This window comes from Panthera onca, chromosome C2 (assembly GCF_046562875.1).
Source record: "Panthera onca isolate mPanOnc1 chromosome C2, mPanOnc1 haplotype 2, whole genome shotgun sequence".
In the NCBI taxonomy this organism is placed as follows: domain Eukaryota; kingdom Metazoa; phylum Chordata; class Mammalia; order Carnivora; family Felidae; genus Panthera; species Panthera onca.
The window spans coordinates 72,184,614-72,200,937 of NC_138347.1; the positions used below are offsets into that span (position 1 = coordinate 72,184,614).

Consider the following 16,324-nt stretch of genomic DNA (forward strand, 5'->3'; position numbering starts at 1 on the left):
TCATGATTTCATGGTTCATGAGTTCGAGCCCCCTATCAGGCTCTGTACTGACAGTGTGGAGCCTGCTTGGGTTCTCTCCCTCCCTCCCTCCCTCTCTCTCTCTGCTCCTCCCACATGCACACTCCCTCTCAAAATAAATAAACTTAAAAAAAAAAAAAGGAATGATCCCTTTAATGGAGTTTTTAATGGTAAAGAGGGTAGGGATAGACAGGTAGAAAGAGTGAATTTTTTAGTTTTATTTAATATTAATTTCCTTGCAGGAAACATAGAATATCTGCCAGTTAAACAATATTCTAAAAGAAGAAAGATGTAACTGTACACATATAACCTAGTTCAACAAAGATCTTCTCTTTGTAGATCCAAACTCATAAATAAGCCTAAACTGGCAATGCCTATTGTTCATTTTAGTATGGGTAGATTTCCCATATTACAAACAAACTTCTGTAGTTACGGGAAGAGCTTCAGGTTTTCAGAATGTCTTTAGAATGTATTTCCTGATCCTGGAGGGGCAGAATTCCCCAGCCATCCATCAGAAGACCTCAACGTGTGGCAGCCGGCGTCCTGCAGGGCTGCTCTTCTCCTCCACGGTTATACATAAAGACATAATGCCTCTGGAATAATCCCCTGTTAACCATTTATCCCCTCCAATCTTAGCAAACTATAATTTGCTTTCTGCTCCTCAAATAAAATATTCTCATCCCTATCTCTTTATCATTAACCTCCTCTTCTTTTTCTTTCTTCCAGTTTCTCTCATCTGGAATTCTATATAAACTTCTATCCAAATACTACCATTTCAAGGGCAGGCAAAGTCCCACTAAAGGGCAGTCTTTCCTGACTATTCTACCCTATGGTAACCTAGGCTCTGGCCCTCTAACCTTTCTCAAGCATTTGGCTCTAATCTGTTTGCTGCCTAATTCTGTTAATTAGCTTTTCACAAGTTTTTGACTTATCTTCCAATTAGATTGTAAGCTCCTTAAAGGCATATTTCTATATTCTGTTTCTCCTATATTCCTCATGAATCTACATAGTAGATAATCTAAAAGTCTCAGTTTTGAAAAGTAACATGGTCAATCCAAACATGACCCAACATGTACGTTTAGTGCTCTTTACAGATTTTTCTAGAGCCATGTTTATACATTCTTTGTATAATTGTATAAGTGTATAATATTGTATTATAAAATTATACAAAGAATGTATAAACATGGTTCTTCTACTAGCCCCATAAATTCTTTGAGTTTCTGGTATCAGAACTCGTCAGCTCACTCTGTGTCCCAGCCACAAGACTGAAGTTGTTCATCCTGTGGGAACTCAACCTCGAGGTCATAAACAAAATTTGGATCATCCTTCTTCTTCTGATTTTTCTCAAAAAGTTCATCCATGATGCTCTTTCTTTTGGCAAGTTCCTTGTCATCTAGTTTGTTCAGGTCTTCCTCAGGATCAATCGTTGTTTCCCGCTGAATTTGTTCCATCATTTCTGCCAAACTTTGCCCCCACAAATAACCTCGTAAAAAACTGAATAACTTCTCTAGCTGCCTCAGGGACACTTGTTCCAGGTAATTCTTGTGTCGTGGATTATTCTTTAACTGTTCAGCAGCTCTGCTGCAATCTAGGAGGAAGAAACAAAACTATATACCACACATAACACATACACCAAAAACTACTGATGTACCACAAACTACTGAAAGCATTACCTGCTGTTACAGCCAAGAAGCGAAGTGGCTTTTTCAGAATGAATTATTTTGCAGAACTATTTCTTTATATTGGGATATGTGGGGGGGGGGGGGGGGGGGGAGGAGGGATGTATTTTTTATTTCCTCAATCACTTTGAGGAGATTTTAAATATTTGCAACTGGAGAAAACATCTGAAATGAAAAGGTAGTATTATAGTTTTAGATATTAGTTCTGGTACTAATATCAACACTGCACATAAAAAACACATTTGGAGGGAGAGAAAAAAGTTAATATTACTGAATAATGCTTCTCTTTAACCCATATCCAATTCTGAATGGGTGGGATTATCAATTTCCTCTTACAGATCAGGAAACTGGAGCTCACTGAGAACAAGTAATTTAACTGGGTTCACAAATCTACCCTGATAGTCAGGATTTGAACCTAAGACTGTGTAACTCTGAAGACCATGTCACTTCATTATGAGACTCAAATCATTCTTATTAAGTGACTTAGAGGAGATTTAAGATAGGCAAGATAAAACATGAGGTACCTGAAAACTTTGAAAAGTTTCGGATTGGCATGATGCGTTGGCGACTTTTCCCCTTCATTTCATTCTCATAGATTAAGATAATAGCTGGAGGCTGGAACCTAATTCCACATTTTTTGGCAATGCACATCATTTTCACATACACTTCAGGGTAAATCAGAGGAAGTCTGATGACAATGTGTTAGTCACATAATGACTTCCTGCTAAAGGGGAAAAAAACGTAAGTGTTGGATAAACCACACTCCCTAGTACCCCACCTCCCTAGCAGATCTGGCTCTAGTCCACTTCTAGGAATGCATTCTTGGCCTATCAAGCCCAATACTTTGAGAGCTACTGTGAAAGTTCAGTTTGGCCCTCAGTTATCAGTAGTCTGTTGGGTCCCTGGTTCACTGAGGTGTGTAGGTTTGTTCACACACGAGCCTGGATATGCAGTTCAGTCCGGACCTCTTGGTGTACTGCACTCTTAATCAAAGATTGTAAATGAACCCCTGCATCAGCCCAAGAATCAACTTATAGGACCTTTTTTTTTTTTTTAATTTTTTTTTTTTAACATTTATTTATTTTTGAGACAGAGAGAGAGCATGAACAGGGGAGGGTCAGAGAAAGAGGGAGACACAGAATCTGAAACAGGCTCCAGGCTCTGAGCTGTCAGCACAGAGCCCGATGCGGGGCTTGAACCCACGGACCGCGAGATCGTGACCTGAGCTGAAGTCAGGACGCTTAACTGACTGAGCCACCCAGGTGCCCCTAGGATCTTTTTTATTTACCAGTTAAACAAGTATGCATAAGTACCCTCTATGGCAAGATAGTAAGATTTTTTAACCTTAAACATTATGTCCTGAGAGGTTCACCCAACCAGATCTGTCTCCTCTGTACTTTCCTAATCATTTTACTCATCAAGCTTTTTATGATTACTTAATCATTTACCTACCCGTCTTTCTTTTTTTCTTTTAAGATTTTATTTTTAAGTAATCTCTATAGCCAACGTGGGGCTCAAACTCACAACTCCAAGATCAAGAGTCACATGCTTGGGGTGCCCAGGTGGTTCAGTCAGGTAAGCGTCTGACTTCTGCTCAGGTCATGATCTCACGGTTCGTGAGTTCAAGCCTCACATCAAGTTCTGTGCTGACAGCTCAGAACCTGGAGCCTGCTTCAGATTCTGTGTCCTTTTCTCCCTGTGCCCCTCCCCCTCTGTGCTCTCTGTCTCTCAAAACTAAAAATAAACGTTAAAAAAAAAAAAAAAAAAAGAGGCACATGCTCTACTGACTGAGCCAGTTAGACATCCCTCTTCCCCCTTCTATTCTACATGCTACATGAGGTAAGCAATGTATCGGTTATTCACCAGAACATCCCAGTATAATACCTGGAATGTAGTAGGCATTCCATACATACTTGTTTGATTTAATGTACTAATACAAGACACAGCCTCTGTACATCCTCTAAATGTTCACAGTCTAGAAGTCTGATAAAAAATGCAGACTTGATGCAGATTTAACCTCTACATATACAAGCAATAAAGTTTTACATGGTTTTTATTTCAACTCATTTGTCTCACTGTATGTTTTTTCAGTCACAAGAAGCACAGCTATTTTGCAGTTAATACTTTCTATCCCCTCTTCCTGGTGCCCAGTGCCAAAATACACTTAATGATAGGGACTGCCTTAGATAGGACTATGACATTCTCAAGAAGACTTCAAAATGTCAAGGAACCTAGAGGTAAAGCAGCACAGGGTGGTGATATCTCCATAAACTTAGTTCTGTTAGAGAATCACTTTAGGAAAATAGTACATTGTAGAAAACTGGGGGTTAGGTGGAAGAGGAGGAGGAGGAAACATATATAAAATAATTACCATTGATTCTTTCCAATTTTTTTTTCTACACATAGTTTTTTTAAATATAGTATTTTTTATATTAAGCATCTGTCTTCTGCCTTTTAAAGAAGGCTCCATACGGGATAGGCTCAAACTCACGACTCTGAGATCAAGAGTCTCATGCTCTACAAATTGAGCCAGCCAAGAGCCCCTATGTCTTGCCTTTTAAGTTTAACCACCTATGTGACTTTGTCATTAGATGTTTTACTAAAATGCAAATTTTTATATGATAGCCAAGTGTTTTATCCTATGGACATACCATAATCTATAACATTCACCCCTTACTGTTGGACATCAGAATATTTACTCTTAAGAAATTAATCATAGGGGCGCGTGGGTGGCTCAGTCGGTTAAGCGTCCGACTTCGGCTCAGGTCATGATCTCACGGTCGGGAGTTTGAGCCCTGCGTTGGGCTCTGTGATGACAGCTCAGAGCCTGGAGCCTGCTTTGGATTCTGTGTCTTCCTCTCTCTCTAACCCTACCCCATTCATGCTCTGTCTCTCTCTGTCTCAAAAATAAATAAACATTAAAAAAAATTTTTTTAAAAAAGAAATGAATCATAAAGAACTGCTTTTTCAAATTACTGTGCTCTGCCCTGATCTGATGTAATAATTTCACCCATCCCCTTCTTAACAAATACTACTCCCAGTTCATCTCACTAAAATCTAGCCTGTTAGTAAGCTTTCTAGGAGATCCCACTGAGCACAATATAAATCCCACACACTCAAGCAAATGCCCGTACTCATGAATGACATACGCAATTGATAATAATGTAGGTTTTTTTTTTTATTTACTACAGAGTCTTTTCTTTTTAAAATTTAACTTTTATTTGTACTAAAGTAATGTCTCTTTTCTGTTTAAAATGTAAAATAGTGATCCCTATCAAAATGACACCAACAGTCTTCACAGAGTTAGAACAAACAATCCTAAAATTTGTATGGAACCAGAAAAGACCCTGAATAGCCAAAGCAATCCTGAAAAAGAACACAAAGCTGGAGGCATCACAATTCCAGACTTTAAGCTGTGTTACAAAGCTGTAATCATCAAGACAGTGTGGTACTGGCACAATATTACTGGGTGATTAAAAAGAATGAAATCTTGCCATTTGCAACAACGTGGATGGAACTAGAGTGCATTTTGCTACGTGAAGTAAGTCAGAGAAAGATAAATATCATATGATTTCACTCACAAGTGGAATTTAAGATACGAAACAGATGAATATAAGGGAAGGCAAGCAAAAATAATATAAAAACAGTGAGGGGGACAAACCATAAGAGACTCTTAAATACAGAGAAGAAACTGAGGGTTGCTGAAGGGGTTTTGGGTGGAGTCTAAATGGGCAAGGGACATTAAGGAGGACACTTGTTGGGATGAGCACTGGGTGTTATATGTAAGTGATGAATCACTAAATTCTATTCTTGAAATCATTATTGCACTATATGTTAACTAACTTAACTAACTTTACATTTTTAATGTAAATTAAAAATAATAAGAAATAAAAGAGTGGTCAGAGAGAAGAGTAAGATTATGTCAGGACAAACATATTCCTGCTACAGAAACAGAAACAACCCCCTCCAAGTATGTATCAAGTTCAGAACTCTGCTTTGAAGAATAAACAGGAGTTAAACATAGGAGGTCGAAGGAATTCCAGTAAAGGGAATAGCATTGGTTATGCCAAATGCATAATTCTATGGCATTCATTATTGTCGTAACTGAAACATGGATAGGCTTGAGATAATAGGTCAGAATCAGGCAGTAGTAGTCACACCATTCAGAGCTTTATGGTTTGATCTTACTTGGAAGTTCGAGCTTTACCCTAAAAGTTCTGGGGAACTCTCAAAGGACTGGAATCAGAGCAGTAGAAGTGTGGTTCCAGATTGGAGGAGGATTACACAGAGAGCTGGGTATTGGGAGGGATAGTAGTGACCCCAAGTGAGAAGGCTCTGCACTGAGACTGGCAGGGGGGGTTAAAGATTCAATTCCAAAGGTGCTAAGGGGGTAGCGTCTGCTGTCTTGGTGATGTGATTGATTGATTGACTGGATATGGGGATTGAGAGAGAGAAAAGTATAAAAAAATTCAAAGGTTAAAAAAAATAAATCAATCAGGAGCCTGGGTGGCTCAGTTGGTTAAGCAGCCGACTGGCTCAGGTCATGATCTCACAGTTTGTGGGTTGGAGCCAGGCGTCGGGCTCTGTGCTGACAGCCCAGAGCCTGGAGCCAGCTTCAGATTCAGCATCTCTCTCTCTCTTCCCCTCCCCCTGATGCTCTATCTCTCTCTTCCTCAAAAATAAGTAAACATTAAAAAATAAATAAATAGGGGCACTTGGATGGCTCAGTCGGTTAAGAAGTCGACTTTGGCTCAGGTCATGATTTCATGGTTCATGGGTTAGAGCCCCGCATTGGGCTGTCTGCTGTCAGTGCAGAGCCTACTTGGGATCCTCTGTCTCCCTCTCTGTCTCTGCCCCTTCCCCACTGGTGCTTTGTCTCTGTCTCTCAAAGATAAATAAACGTTAAAAAAATTAAAAACAATTAATAAATAAAAGAAATAAAATGTAAGATAATTCTCTGAGGATTACGACAAATAACTGCTGTCCTCTGCCCTTCCTCTCTTTACAGGCAACCAGTTTCAATTCTTTTAAGTGTTTCTTCCAAAATGTATCTCCATATTTCTTTTTTTTCAAAAAAATTTTAATGTTTATTTTTGACAGAGAGAGAGAGAGAGAGAGAGAGAGAGAGAGAGCATGAGCAGAGGAGGGGCAGAGAGAGAGGGAGACACAAAATCTGAAGCAGGCTCCAGACTCTGAGCTGTCAGCACAGAGCCTGACGTGGGGCTCGAACTTACACACTGCGAGATCATGACCTGAGCCGAAGTCAGACGCTCAACTGACTGAGCCACCCATGAGCCCCTGTATCTCCATATTTCTTAAAAAATTTTTCTTTTAATGTTTATTTTTTATTTTTTAGAGAGAAAGAGAGCATGAACATGGGAGGGGCAGAAAGAGAGGGATACACACAATCCCAAGGAGGCTCCAGGCTCTGAGTTGCCAGCACAGAGCCCTACCGGGAGGGGGCGGGGCTCGAACTCACCAACACGAGATCATGACCTGAGCGGAAGTCCGATGCTTAACCAACTGACCACCCAGGCGCCCCTCCATATTTCTTAGTAGCATGCTTATACTGCTGTTTTCAGTATTTGACAGAACATTCTGGCATCTTTCCTCTTGCAGACACCTGTCCTAGAAATGTCTGTTCTGCTCCAATCTGCATCTAGGCCTACTTGCAGATTCAACTTAATTCATGAAGACAGACGACACATTTACCTAAGTCTTCCACTTAGGCATTAACACTTTTCTCCCCGGGGATCAGTGACTGCCATGACCTTGCTAAACATCCCCTACAGCACCTAAAAGTGTACGGATTCTGCCAACAAGTACACGATCCTCTCCCTACTCACGTCCCCACCAGGGCAAGGCTGACTTTCTTACCCTTAGAGAAGTACAGAAAGTGCATCTTCTGCAGGGGAAGATCTAAAACCGCCGTGAGGGGGTTGTTTCCACCCAACCGCTGTGCACAGAGGAGCACTTACCTCGACTTTGAGGCCGGGCGCTGCAGGAAGAGTCGACAGCCACAGCCCCGCAGACGTGAATTTCCCTGCAGGAGGCCCGAATCCGCAAGTACCTGTCAGTGCCGGTGGAGATAGGGAGCTCCCAGATCCTGCTGGAAGGAACGCGTCCGGGGTTCGGGGTCTGGATGCAGGCCCAGGCAGGCGTTTCAAAGCAGTAAGACCTGGCACACGTCACGGCGCCTGCGCCGCTCTTCGCCCCGCCCCCGACCAGAAGGCGAGGGGCGGGGCGGCGACGGAGTGAACTAGGTGGACTGTGCTGCAGCCTTCCGCGACGCCGGAACTTTCGGGGGTCCACTGCTGCGGGAAGCCGGGGAACGGCAGGACCGCAGGCGCGCGTCACTGAGTCTTCCGTCCCGGTCACCAACTCCGTGGCAGCACTCTCTAGGATCGGCGTGAGGCGTGCGCAGGCTCCTCCGTCCGCTCGCTCCTCTGTCTTCACACGGTCCGCACGCGCTCCTTTGGGGAGCGCGTTCTCCAGCGTCCTGGCTGCCAGGGCCGTGGGCGTCCGGGCGGTGGCCTGGCTGCTTCTCTGGGAGGTGGCTGGCTTCACTAGCATACCAGCCACGGCCTTCTCTGCCGCTCCCACCGACACTGGTAAAGGGAGGGGCGGGGCTGCGGGAGTGGGGAAGTACAGCCATCAGGTGTCTTGGGATGCATGAAACTTGTGACCACCAAGGCCACAGTGCCCTGTGGGGTGTGAGAATCCCAGTCCAGAATACAGAGCCTGCCGGGGGTGGGGGCGTGGGAAGGGGAGGACAACTAGTTTTGTTTTACAAATATTTTTTGTAATAGACTGGATTGGGCTGCGGTTTTTCTTATGACTCCGGGCTGGGCAGACGAGTTGATTTCATTTCTTTGGGCCCGAGTTGGGGGCCGCAGTGCTGTGCTAGGTGCTGTGCAAGGTGCTGTGCAATAGTCATGAGAGGGAAAGTCAGTACAAATCAGGTTAGTTTCTCCATCTGTAAAATGAGGATATTAGACTAGTGTCAGTCACTGCTTTTGTGTCTTCACATATTAGGTTTCCAAGTTTATTTGAAGTATTATGAAGCTAAAATGAAGTTTTAAACAACTGGTCTTGGTGATCTCTAAAGACTCTTCCACCACTGATATTTTATAATTAAAAAGAGGTCAATTTCCAGAGCCAGTTCAGGCAACAATAACCAAATAAAGTAATATTTAAGAGGAAAACTCTTGAAGGTGAATTCACATGCAACAACTTCATTTTGAAAATGGTATTTTTGCCTTAAAAATTACAAATAATAATAATATACTATCAGTAAATCAGCCTTTCTTCCAACCCAGGTGAATATGATTTACTATTCTCTAGTGTATATCCCAGTAGAATTTAAGCCAATTAGTATGAACTTTTTTTCCTAATTTAATCTATAGGTAGATATAAACACCTACTCCGCACCCCTATTAAAATTAAACATAATGAAGAAACATCTGAATTTGTACAAGAGATACCTAAAGTTATTTGTGTGAAACAAACAACGGAATAATTTGTTCCCAGAGCAAATACAGATTTCTTTAAATAGCTAGGAGGGTGGAAATATCTTAGGCTTTAAAAGTCAGGCACATCTTGCTTCTAATCAGTCACTTACTTAGTGGTATGGCCTAGAGTCAGAACTGTTTATTTTTTATTTATTAAGTTTTATTTATTTAAATAATCTTTACACTCACTGTGGGGCTGGAACATATGACCCCGAGATCAAGAATCTCATGCTCTTCAGACTAAGCCAGCCAGGCACCCCAGAATCAGTTTCCTTCTATGTGCAAATGGCAATAATTTTGCCTGCATATTTTGCTGGGTTGTGAAAATTAAAGCACGCGAAAGCCCCAAGTAGATCTATGATATGGATATTATTATTATTTTTTAAATCTATTTTTGAGAGAGAGGGAAAAAGTGAGCACGAGCTGGGCAGGGGCAGAGAGAGAGGGAGACAGAGGATCTGAAGCGGGTTCTGTGCTGAAAGCCTGATGTGGGGCTTGAACTCAGGAACCGTGAGATCATGATCTGGGCGGAAGTCGGAAGCTTAACCAACTGAGCCACCCAGGCACCCCTGGATATTATGTAATAAATATTAACCTATACTTTTTTTCAGTCTTTTAATTTTCATAAAATTTTTTCATGTGTCTTTTCAGGAATACATCTAATGGATTTAGCAACACATGATGTTTTGTGGTTTTCTTTGTGTTTGTTTTAATGTTCTTCCTACACACTCCCATCTTTTGAAAATGGAGTAAAATTCCATAGCAAGGTGCCTGGCAGAGTTGATGATCATTAGTTACTGAATTTTTAATTTTATGATGTTAACACCAAGTAATAGTTTTAATATCTAAATTCTGCATGATGTCAGTACAGTGAGATTTCTGGTTATTCTAGGTTTATAAAGGAACCCTTTGAATCTTTGAAAAGCCTCTGCTTTTTGTTTCTCTGTTTTAAACATTCCCAACATCTTCACAGGGCATCAAAGTACCATCTTCTCAGTTTTCCAGGTGCGGATGGTGTACAGAAGTTAGCAGTATGTATCAGACACACAGTTTCAGTGAGCTAGGATTAAAACTGAGATCTCCTGGCTCTTTAGCCATTCTGTTCCTTTTGGTGTCCTGGGATCATCTGAATAAAGTAGTATTAATAATAAATGCCTAGGGGCGCCTGGGTGGCTCAGTCGGTTGAGCGTCCGACTTCTGCTCAGGTCATGATCTCACAGTTTGTGAGTTCAAGCCCCGCGTCGGGCTCTGCTGATGGCTCAGACCCCGGAGCCTGCTTCAGATTCTCTGTCTCCCTCACTCTATGCCCTTCTGCCGCTCACACTCTGACTCTCTCTCTCTCAAGAATAAATAAACATTAAAAAAAAAAAATAAAAAAAAAATAAGTACCTACAGTGAGCTCTGTTGTGGTAAGCCCTGTTGCAATTTATTACGTTTTCATGACAACTAGCAGAGAGAGAAACTGTCTTGTCGAAAGTCACATAGCTATTAAGTGACAGACTGGGATTTAAAAGTAAGCTATCTAACTCCAAAATCAATGTTCTTAACCCCTGTGCTGTACTAGAAGTAGCTTTTTTAGGTAGTTTAAATTGCTTAAGTTTTAAAAGCTTTTGTTTATAGGTTGGTTAGATTTTGCAGGCAAGTGAAACCTATTCAAACAATTACTTTCTAATTATTTAAATTTTCTTTCATAGTATGCTTATTTAAAAAAAAATCTTCTGGTTCTTATAGGCATAAGGGCCACTTGTTCTGAAATTATTTTGAGGCAAGAAGTTTTGAAAGATGGTTTCCATAGGTAAGTTGCCCATTGACTTCTACTTACATCAAAATACTGTTTTCATATAATTTAGAGCAAAATCAGTAACTGGAAAATGGATAAACCAAAAATCACTTGCTTTCTTATATTATAAATGACAGGTTTGTCATATGTGGTTCACAGTTTGAAATAGTTAAAATAACAGAGAAGAAAACAAATGTTTATTTTTTTACCATACATGTATATTTTATATATATATATATGTATATAATATATAGCTAGAAACTATGTACATAGTATTCATATAACATTCACAATGGTTGTGAGATAGATGATACCTTTCTTGCTTTTCAGATGAGAGAACTAGGGCTCAGAGAATTTAATTTAGTAGAAGTTAGGTTGGTAGAGCTCTGACTCAAATTTATGACTGTCATACTCCAAAGCCATGCTATCAAGTACTAAGATGTTATGTCAACCTAAGTCACTGTTTTTGATTTATAATACTTGGTTCCAAATGACCAAGCTGTTTCCAAAATAGAAATTATTCTCAAAAATGAATATTTGCCAGGATTGAAGATATTTAAAAAATGGTTAAAAAGTTGTAGAAGCTGTTCTTTAAGAAAACTTCCCAAACTTTAAAAGCTTTTCAAGGTAATTAATTTGAAATGATTCTCAAACACTTGATTTACAAGTGCTGATACATTTTTGTACATACATTCAGAACCACTGAATTTTATGTCACCTTAAAATGAAACATCTCAGTTTCCACTGTCTTCAAAGTTAGCCTACATATGACTGGCTAGGAGGCATAATGGAAAAAACTTGTTTTTTTGTTTTGTTTTGTTTTTTTGTTTTTTGTTATTTTTTATTTTTTCTATTTTCGATGAGCAGGGGAGAAGGGCAGAGAGAGAGAGAGAGAGAGAGAGAGAGAGAGAGAACCTTAAGCAGGCTCCATGCTGAGCACAGAGCCCAACACGGGACTCAACGCGGGGCTTGATCCCATGACCCTGGGATCATGACCCGAGCCAAAATCAAGAGTTGGATGCTCAACCAACTGAGCTACCCAGGCACCCCTTGTTTTGTTTTTTAACTCAGACAAATTTAGGCTCAGAGTGTAGCTCTATTATTTAGTAACTGTGTGGCCTTAGTCAAGTTTATTGAAATCTTTGCTACCTTACCAGTAAAATTGGATAATGGTAGTATTTCCTCATTAGGGTTGTGAGGATTAAATCTGAGAATATATGGAAAGCCTCTTAATGTAGTGCTTGTCACATAGTACATCCCCAGGAAATGTTAGCTTTGATTATTAATAATGAGATAGGTGGGGGCACCTGGATGGCTCAGTTGGTTAGGATCTGACTCTTGGTTTTGGCTCAGGTCATGATCTCACAATTTGTGAGTTCGAGCCCCACATCAGGCATGCTGCTTTTAGCACAGAGCCTGCTTTGAATATTCTCTCCCCTTCTCTCTGTTCCTCCACGGCTCGTGCTGTCTCTCAAAAATAAACATTTAAAATTAAATAAATAAATAAATAAATAAATAATGAGATAAGTGACCAAGGTAGGCAATACAGTTTCTGTAAAAGAAGAGATGTGACTATAAAGTAGTAAAACTGATTTTGGGAGGGAACTCACTCCTAAAAGGCATTTTTGGCCAAGTTTCAGATATATTTTAGGCAATGTCAGGGTAATTATGCCAAGTAATTAGGAGGGTGCCTGGGTGGTTCAGTCAATTAAGCCTCTGACTTTGGCTCAGGTTATAATCTCGTGATTTTTGAATTTGAGCCCTGCATCGGGCTCTGTGCTGATGGCTCAGAGCCTGGAGCCTGCTTCAGATTCTGTGTCTCCCTCTCTCTCTCTGCCCCTCCCCCACTCATGCTCTGTCTCTCTCTGTCTCTCTTTCTCAAAAATAAATAAAAATTTTAAAAAATTTAAAGTAATTGCGATATATTCTCAAAAGGAATGGGAAATACTAAATAACACTTGACAGTGCAATCATAAATGATTCCAATGAGGAATAAAGAAGTACCTGAAGAGGCTGTTGTGACAGCAAAAGTAACTGTCCAATTAGAAGTGCTGAAAATAAAAACTGGGACATAAAACTAAGGGTGAAGAGTGATAGAACCCACAAGAATAACTTCAGAAACTAGAAATCTCAGAGTTATTTGAGACCTTCAGAAAATTCCATAGATTTTTTTTTTTTTTTTTTTTTTTTTTTAATACTTACTTATTTTGAGGGAGAGGGGATAGAGAGAGAGAATCCCAAGCAGGGTTCAAGCTCAGCCAGGAATCCGATGGGGGGTTCAATCTCATGACCTGAGCTGAAATCAAGAGTCAGATGCTTAACAAACTGAGCCACCCAGGTGCCCCACCAGTAATCATTTTTTTAAAAAGGCTTTTTAGTTATTAGAGCAGGTGTAGTCTTGCTGTTAGGGTGGAGGAAGAAACATTAATAGATTATAGAAAGTAAAATTATTTCTGTCCTCTTGTTCAAGAAGTAGTAATTCTGGAGAGGGCCAAGCAAATATTGTTAGTAGGAAACAAGTGCAAAATATGGAAGGGAATTATATAAAAGGACCTTACTATTATAAATGAGTTTAGGGTCTCGTGTGATGAACTATATCTTAGCGCCATACAAGAATTTTCTTAAATGATTGCTGAACTTCTGTTTGTAATCCTTGGATAATCTGGGACTTAGTTGATGTAGATTCTGGGCAAAATTCTAGCTCTGATTATTAAAAGTATGGTTTGTGAACCCAAAAGAGGAAGTGGTGGTCTCTGGGAACCAGCATGAATTTATTACAAATTTATGTCCTTTATAGAGATCACTAGATAGGTAGATCAGAGAGTCTTTTCTGCAAGACTTTTGATGAAGTTTTACATGTTGTATTTGTGAACAAGATAACGTGAACTCGAAAATAGAACAGAGAAATGACTTCATAAAGATTAACAAAATAAAAAAAAAAAATAACAGATTCATCCAGCATGTTCTGATTAATGGATTGAATGTCATCTTGGAGGGAAGTCCTGAAGAGTCTGTCTTTTTTTTTTTTTTTTTTAATTTTTTTTTTTTTAACGTTTATTTATTTTTGAGACAGAGAGAGACACAGCATGAACGGGGGAGGGGCAGAGAGAGAGGGAAACACAGAATCGGAAGCAGGCCCCAGGCTCTGAGCCATCAGCCCAGAGCCCGACGCGGGGCTCGAACTCACGGACCGCGAGATAGTGACCTGAGCTGAAGTCAGACGCCTAACCGACTGAGCCACCCAGGCGCCCCGAGTCTCTGTCTTTTTAAATACATATATATTTTTCTAATTATAAAATAGTACATATATTCATAATTACATATACATTATCTGGAAGAAAAATTATAAGTATGTTCTACTTTTATAGAGGTGAAGTGATATAGTGCTAAGAATGTAGGGATTAGAGTATAACTACTGGGGTTTGAATCTTGACTCTTGGATAAATTAGTTTCTTAGTGCTTTGGTTTTCTTTGCTTTTTTTTTCCTTTTCTTTTTCTTTTTTTTTTTTGAAGAGGGAAAGTATTTTTGTTTCTTCCCATGTAAATACAGGACTTTGGGATTTAATTGATTTGCATATTTTATCCTTAGATTTTATATTACTAGAAATGATATTTTTTAATGAAAATAGAATATAACAATACCACAATTCTGAAGAATATATTCAGAATTCTTTTAGTGAATACAAATTATTAGGAAAATAGAATGCTATATGTAAAATTACCTCAGGCTATTTGGAAGAATATAAGCAAAGAAACAAAAATCTCTGTATATTTAGCTGCTGTTGATAATCAGTTCTTTATATGCATTCTTTTTTTTTTTTTTAATGTTTATTTATTTTTGAGAGAGAGAAACAGAGTGCAAGCAGGGAAGGGGCAGAGGGAGAGGGAGACACAGAATCCAAAGCAGGCTTCAGGCTCTGAGCTGTCAGCACAGAGCCTGATGCTGTGAGATCATGACCTGAGCTGAAGTTGGATGCTTGACCGACTGAACCACCCAGGTGCCCCTTCTTGTCCATGTTTAAACTGAATGGCTGGTTTGTCATCTTATTATTGGGTTGTAAGAATTCTAATTTTGATGGAGTCCAGTTTATCATTTTTTTTTTCTCTTGTAGTTCATCGTTTTTGTGTCCTAAGTAAGAAATCCATGCCTATTCCAAGATCATTGAATTTTTGTGTATACTATTAGGTTTTTTTCCTTATGGATATCCAGTTGACCCAGCATCATTTGGTGAAAGGATTATTCTTTCCTCATCAAATTACTTTGACACATTTGTTGAAAATTAATTACCTTATGTGTGAGGATCTATCTGTGCACTCTATGACGCACAAACATTTGGCAAACTGGCTCAAGGCCAAATCCTGCACATGGCTTATTTTGTACTGCCCTTGAGCTAAAAATGATTTTTATGTTTTTGAAGGTTGTTGTTTTTTTTTAAAGGCAAAGAAAAATATGTAACAAATTTTGTAAGGCTCACAAAGCCTGAAATATTTACTGTTAGGGTCTTTACAGAAAAAGTTTGCCAACCCCTGGATGTCCATCCATATGCCACTAATGCACCACCTTGATAACTATAGCTTGATAATATTATGGCTTCAAATCAGAACGTCGGAGTTCTTCAACTTTTTTTCAAAGTTGTTAACTTTTGGAATTAATTTGTAGATCTCTTCAAAAAAGCTTCATGAACTTTTCATTAGGATTCTGTCGAAACTCTAGATCAATTTGTAGAGAAGTGATATGTTACCATTCATGAGTATTCCGGTGCATGAATATGGCATCTTCATTTATTTAGGCTTTATCAGTTATCTTAACAACACTGTAACTTGCAGAGTATAAGTCTTGCATATGTTTTGTTAAATATATCCCTAAGTTTTTTTTAATGTAAAAAATGTTGTTTTAAAGTTTTTATTTCTGGTTGGTTTTTGCTGGTAATAAAATACAGTTGACTTTTGTATGTTTACATTGTACCCTAATTCCTTATTGAAATCATTTATCGATGCCTGTGGCTTTTTCATGGATTCCTTAGGATATTCTACATAGGTGATCATGGGTTTGCAAAAGAAAGGCAATCTGTATGATTTTTTTTTAATGTTTATTTATTTTTGAGAGAGTGAGAATGTGCGTGAGCGTGAGTGGAGGAGGGGCAGAGACAGAGGGAGATGGAGAATCCCAAGCAGGCTCCGCGCTGTCAGAGCCTGTCGTGGGGCTCAAATTCATGAACCGTGAGATCATGACCTGAGCTGAAATCAAGAGTTGGACATTTAACCAACGGAGCCTCCCAGGTGCCCCTGTATGGTTTTTATATCCCTACCTTTTTGAACTGGCTAGAAACTCTAAT

General features: G+C 39.6%; 2 protein-coding genes across 2 annotated transcripts in view; one reads left to right on the top strand and one right to left on the bottom strand.

Annotated features, from left to right (window-relative positions):
* Positions 1-221: 221 nt before the first annotated feature.
* CEP19 (centrosomal protein 19) lies at positions 222-7,789 on the bottom strand. Its single transcript, XM_060639622.3, has 3 exons — positions 7,575-7,789; positions 2,222-2,421; positions 222-1,606 (listed from the first exon to the last, which is right to left on the bottom strand). The coding sequence occupies exons 2-3, from the start codon at positions 2,349-2,351 to the stop codon at positions 1,260-1,262; spliced, it is 477 nt and encodes a 158-aa protein (XP_060495605.2). The 5' UTR covers positions 2,352-2,421; positions 7,575-7,789; the 3' UTR covers positions 222-1,259.
* PIGX (phosphatidylinositol glycan anchor biosynthesis class X) overlaps positions 5,670-16,324 on the top strand; it is a 34,802-nt gene continuing 24,147 nt past the window's right edge. Inside the window, exons 1-4 of the mRNA XM_078432569.1 lie at positions 5,670-5,739; positions 7,581-7,763; positions 7,874-8,308; positions 10,940-11,003. Coding sequence (XP_078288695.1) covers positions 5,670-5,739; positions 7,581-7,763; positions 7,874-8,308; positions 10,940-11,003 — 752 coding nt within the window. The remainder of the gene's footprint in view (positions 5,740-7,580; positions 7,764-7,873; positions 8,309-10,939; positions 11,004-16,324) is intronic.

Coding starts and splice junctions, on each gene's coding strand:
- CEP19 (XM_060639622.3), bottom strand. CDS start 2,351: ATGATGTGCATTGCCAAAAAATGTGGAATTAGGTTCCAGCCTCCAGCT. Junction 1,607..2,221: donor AAACTTTTCAAAGTTTTCAG/GTACCTCATGTT, acceptor TCTTCCTCCTAG/ATTGCAGCAGAGCTGCTGAA.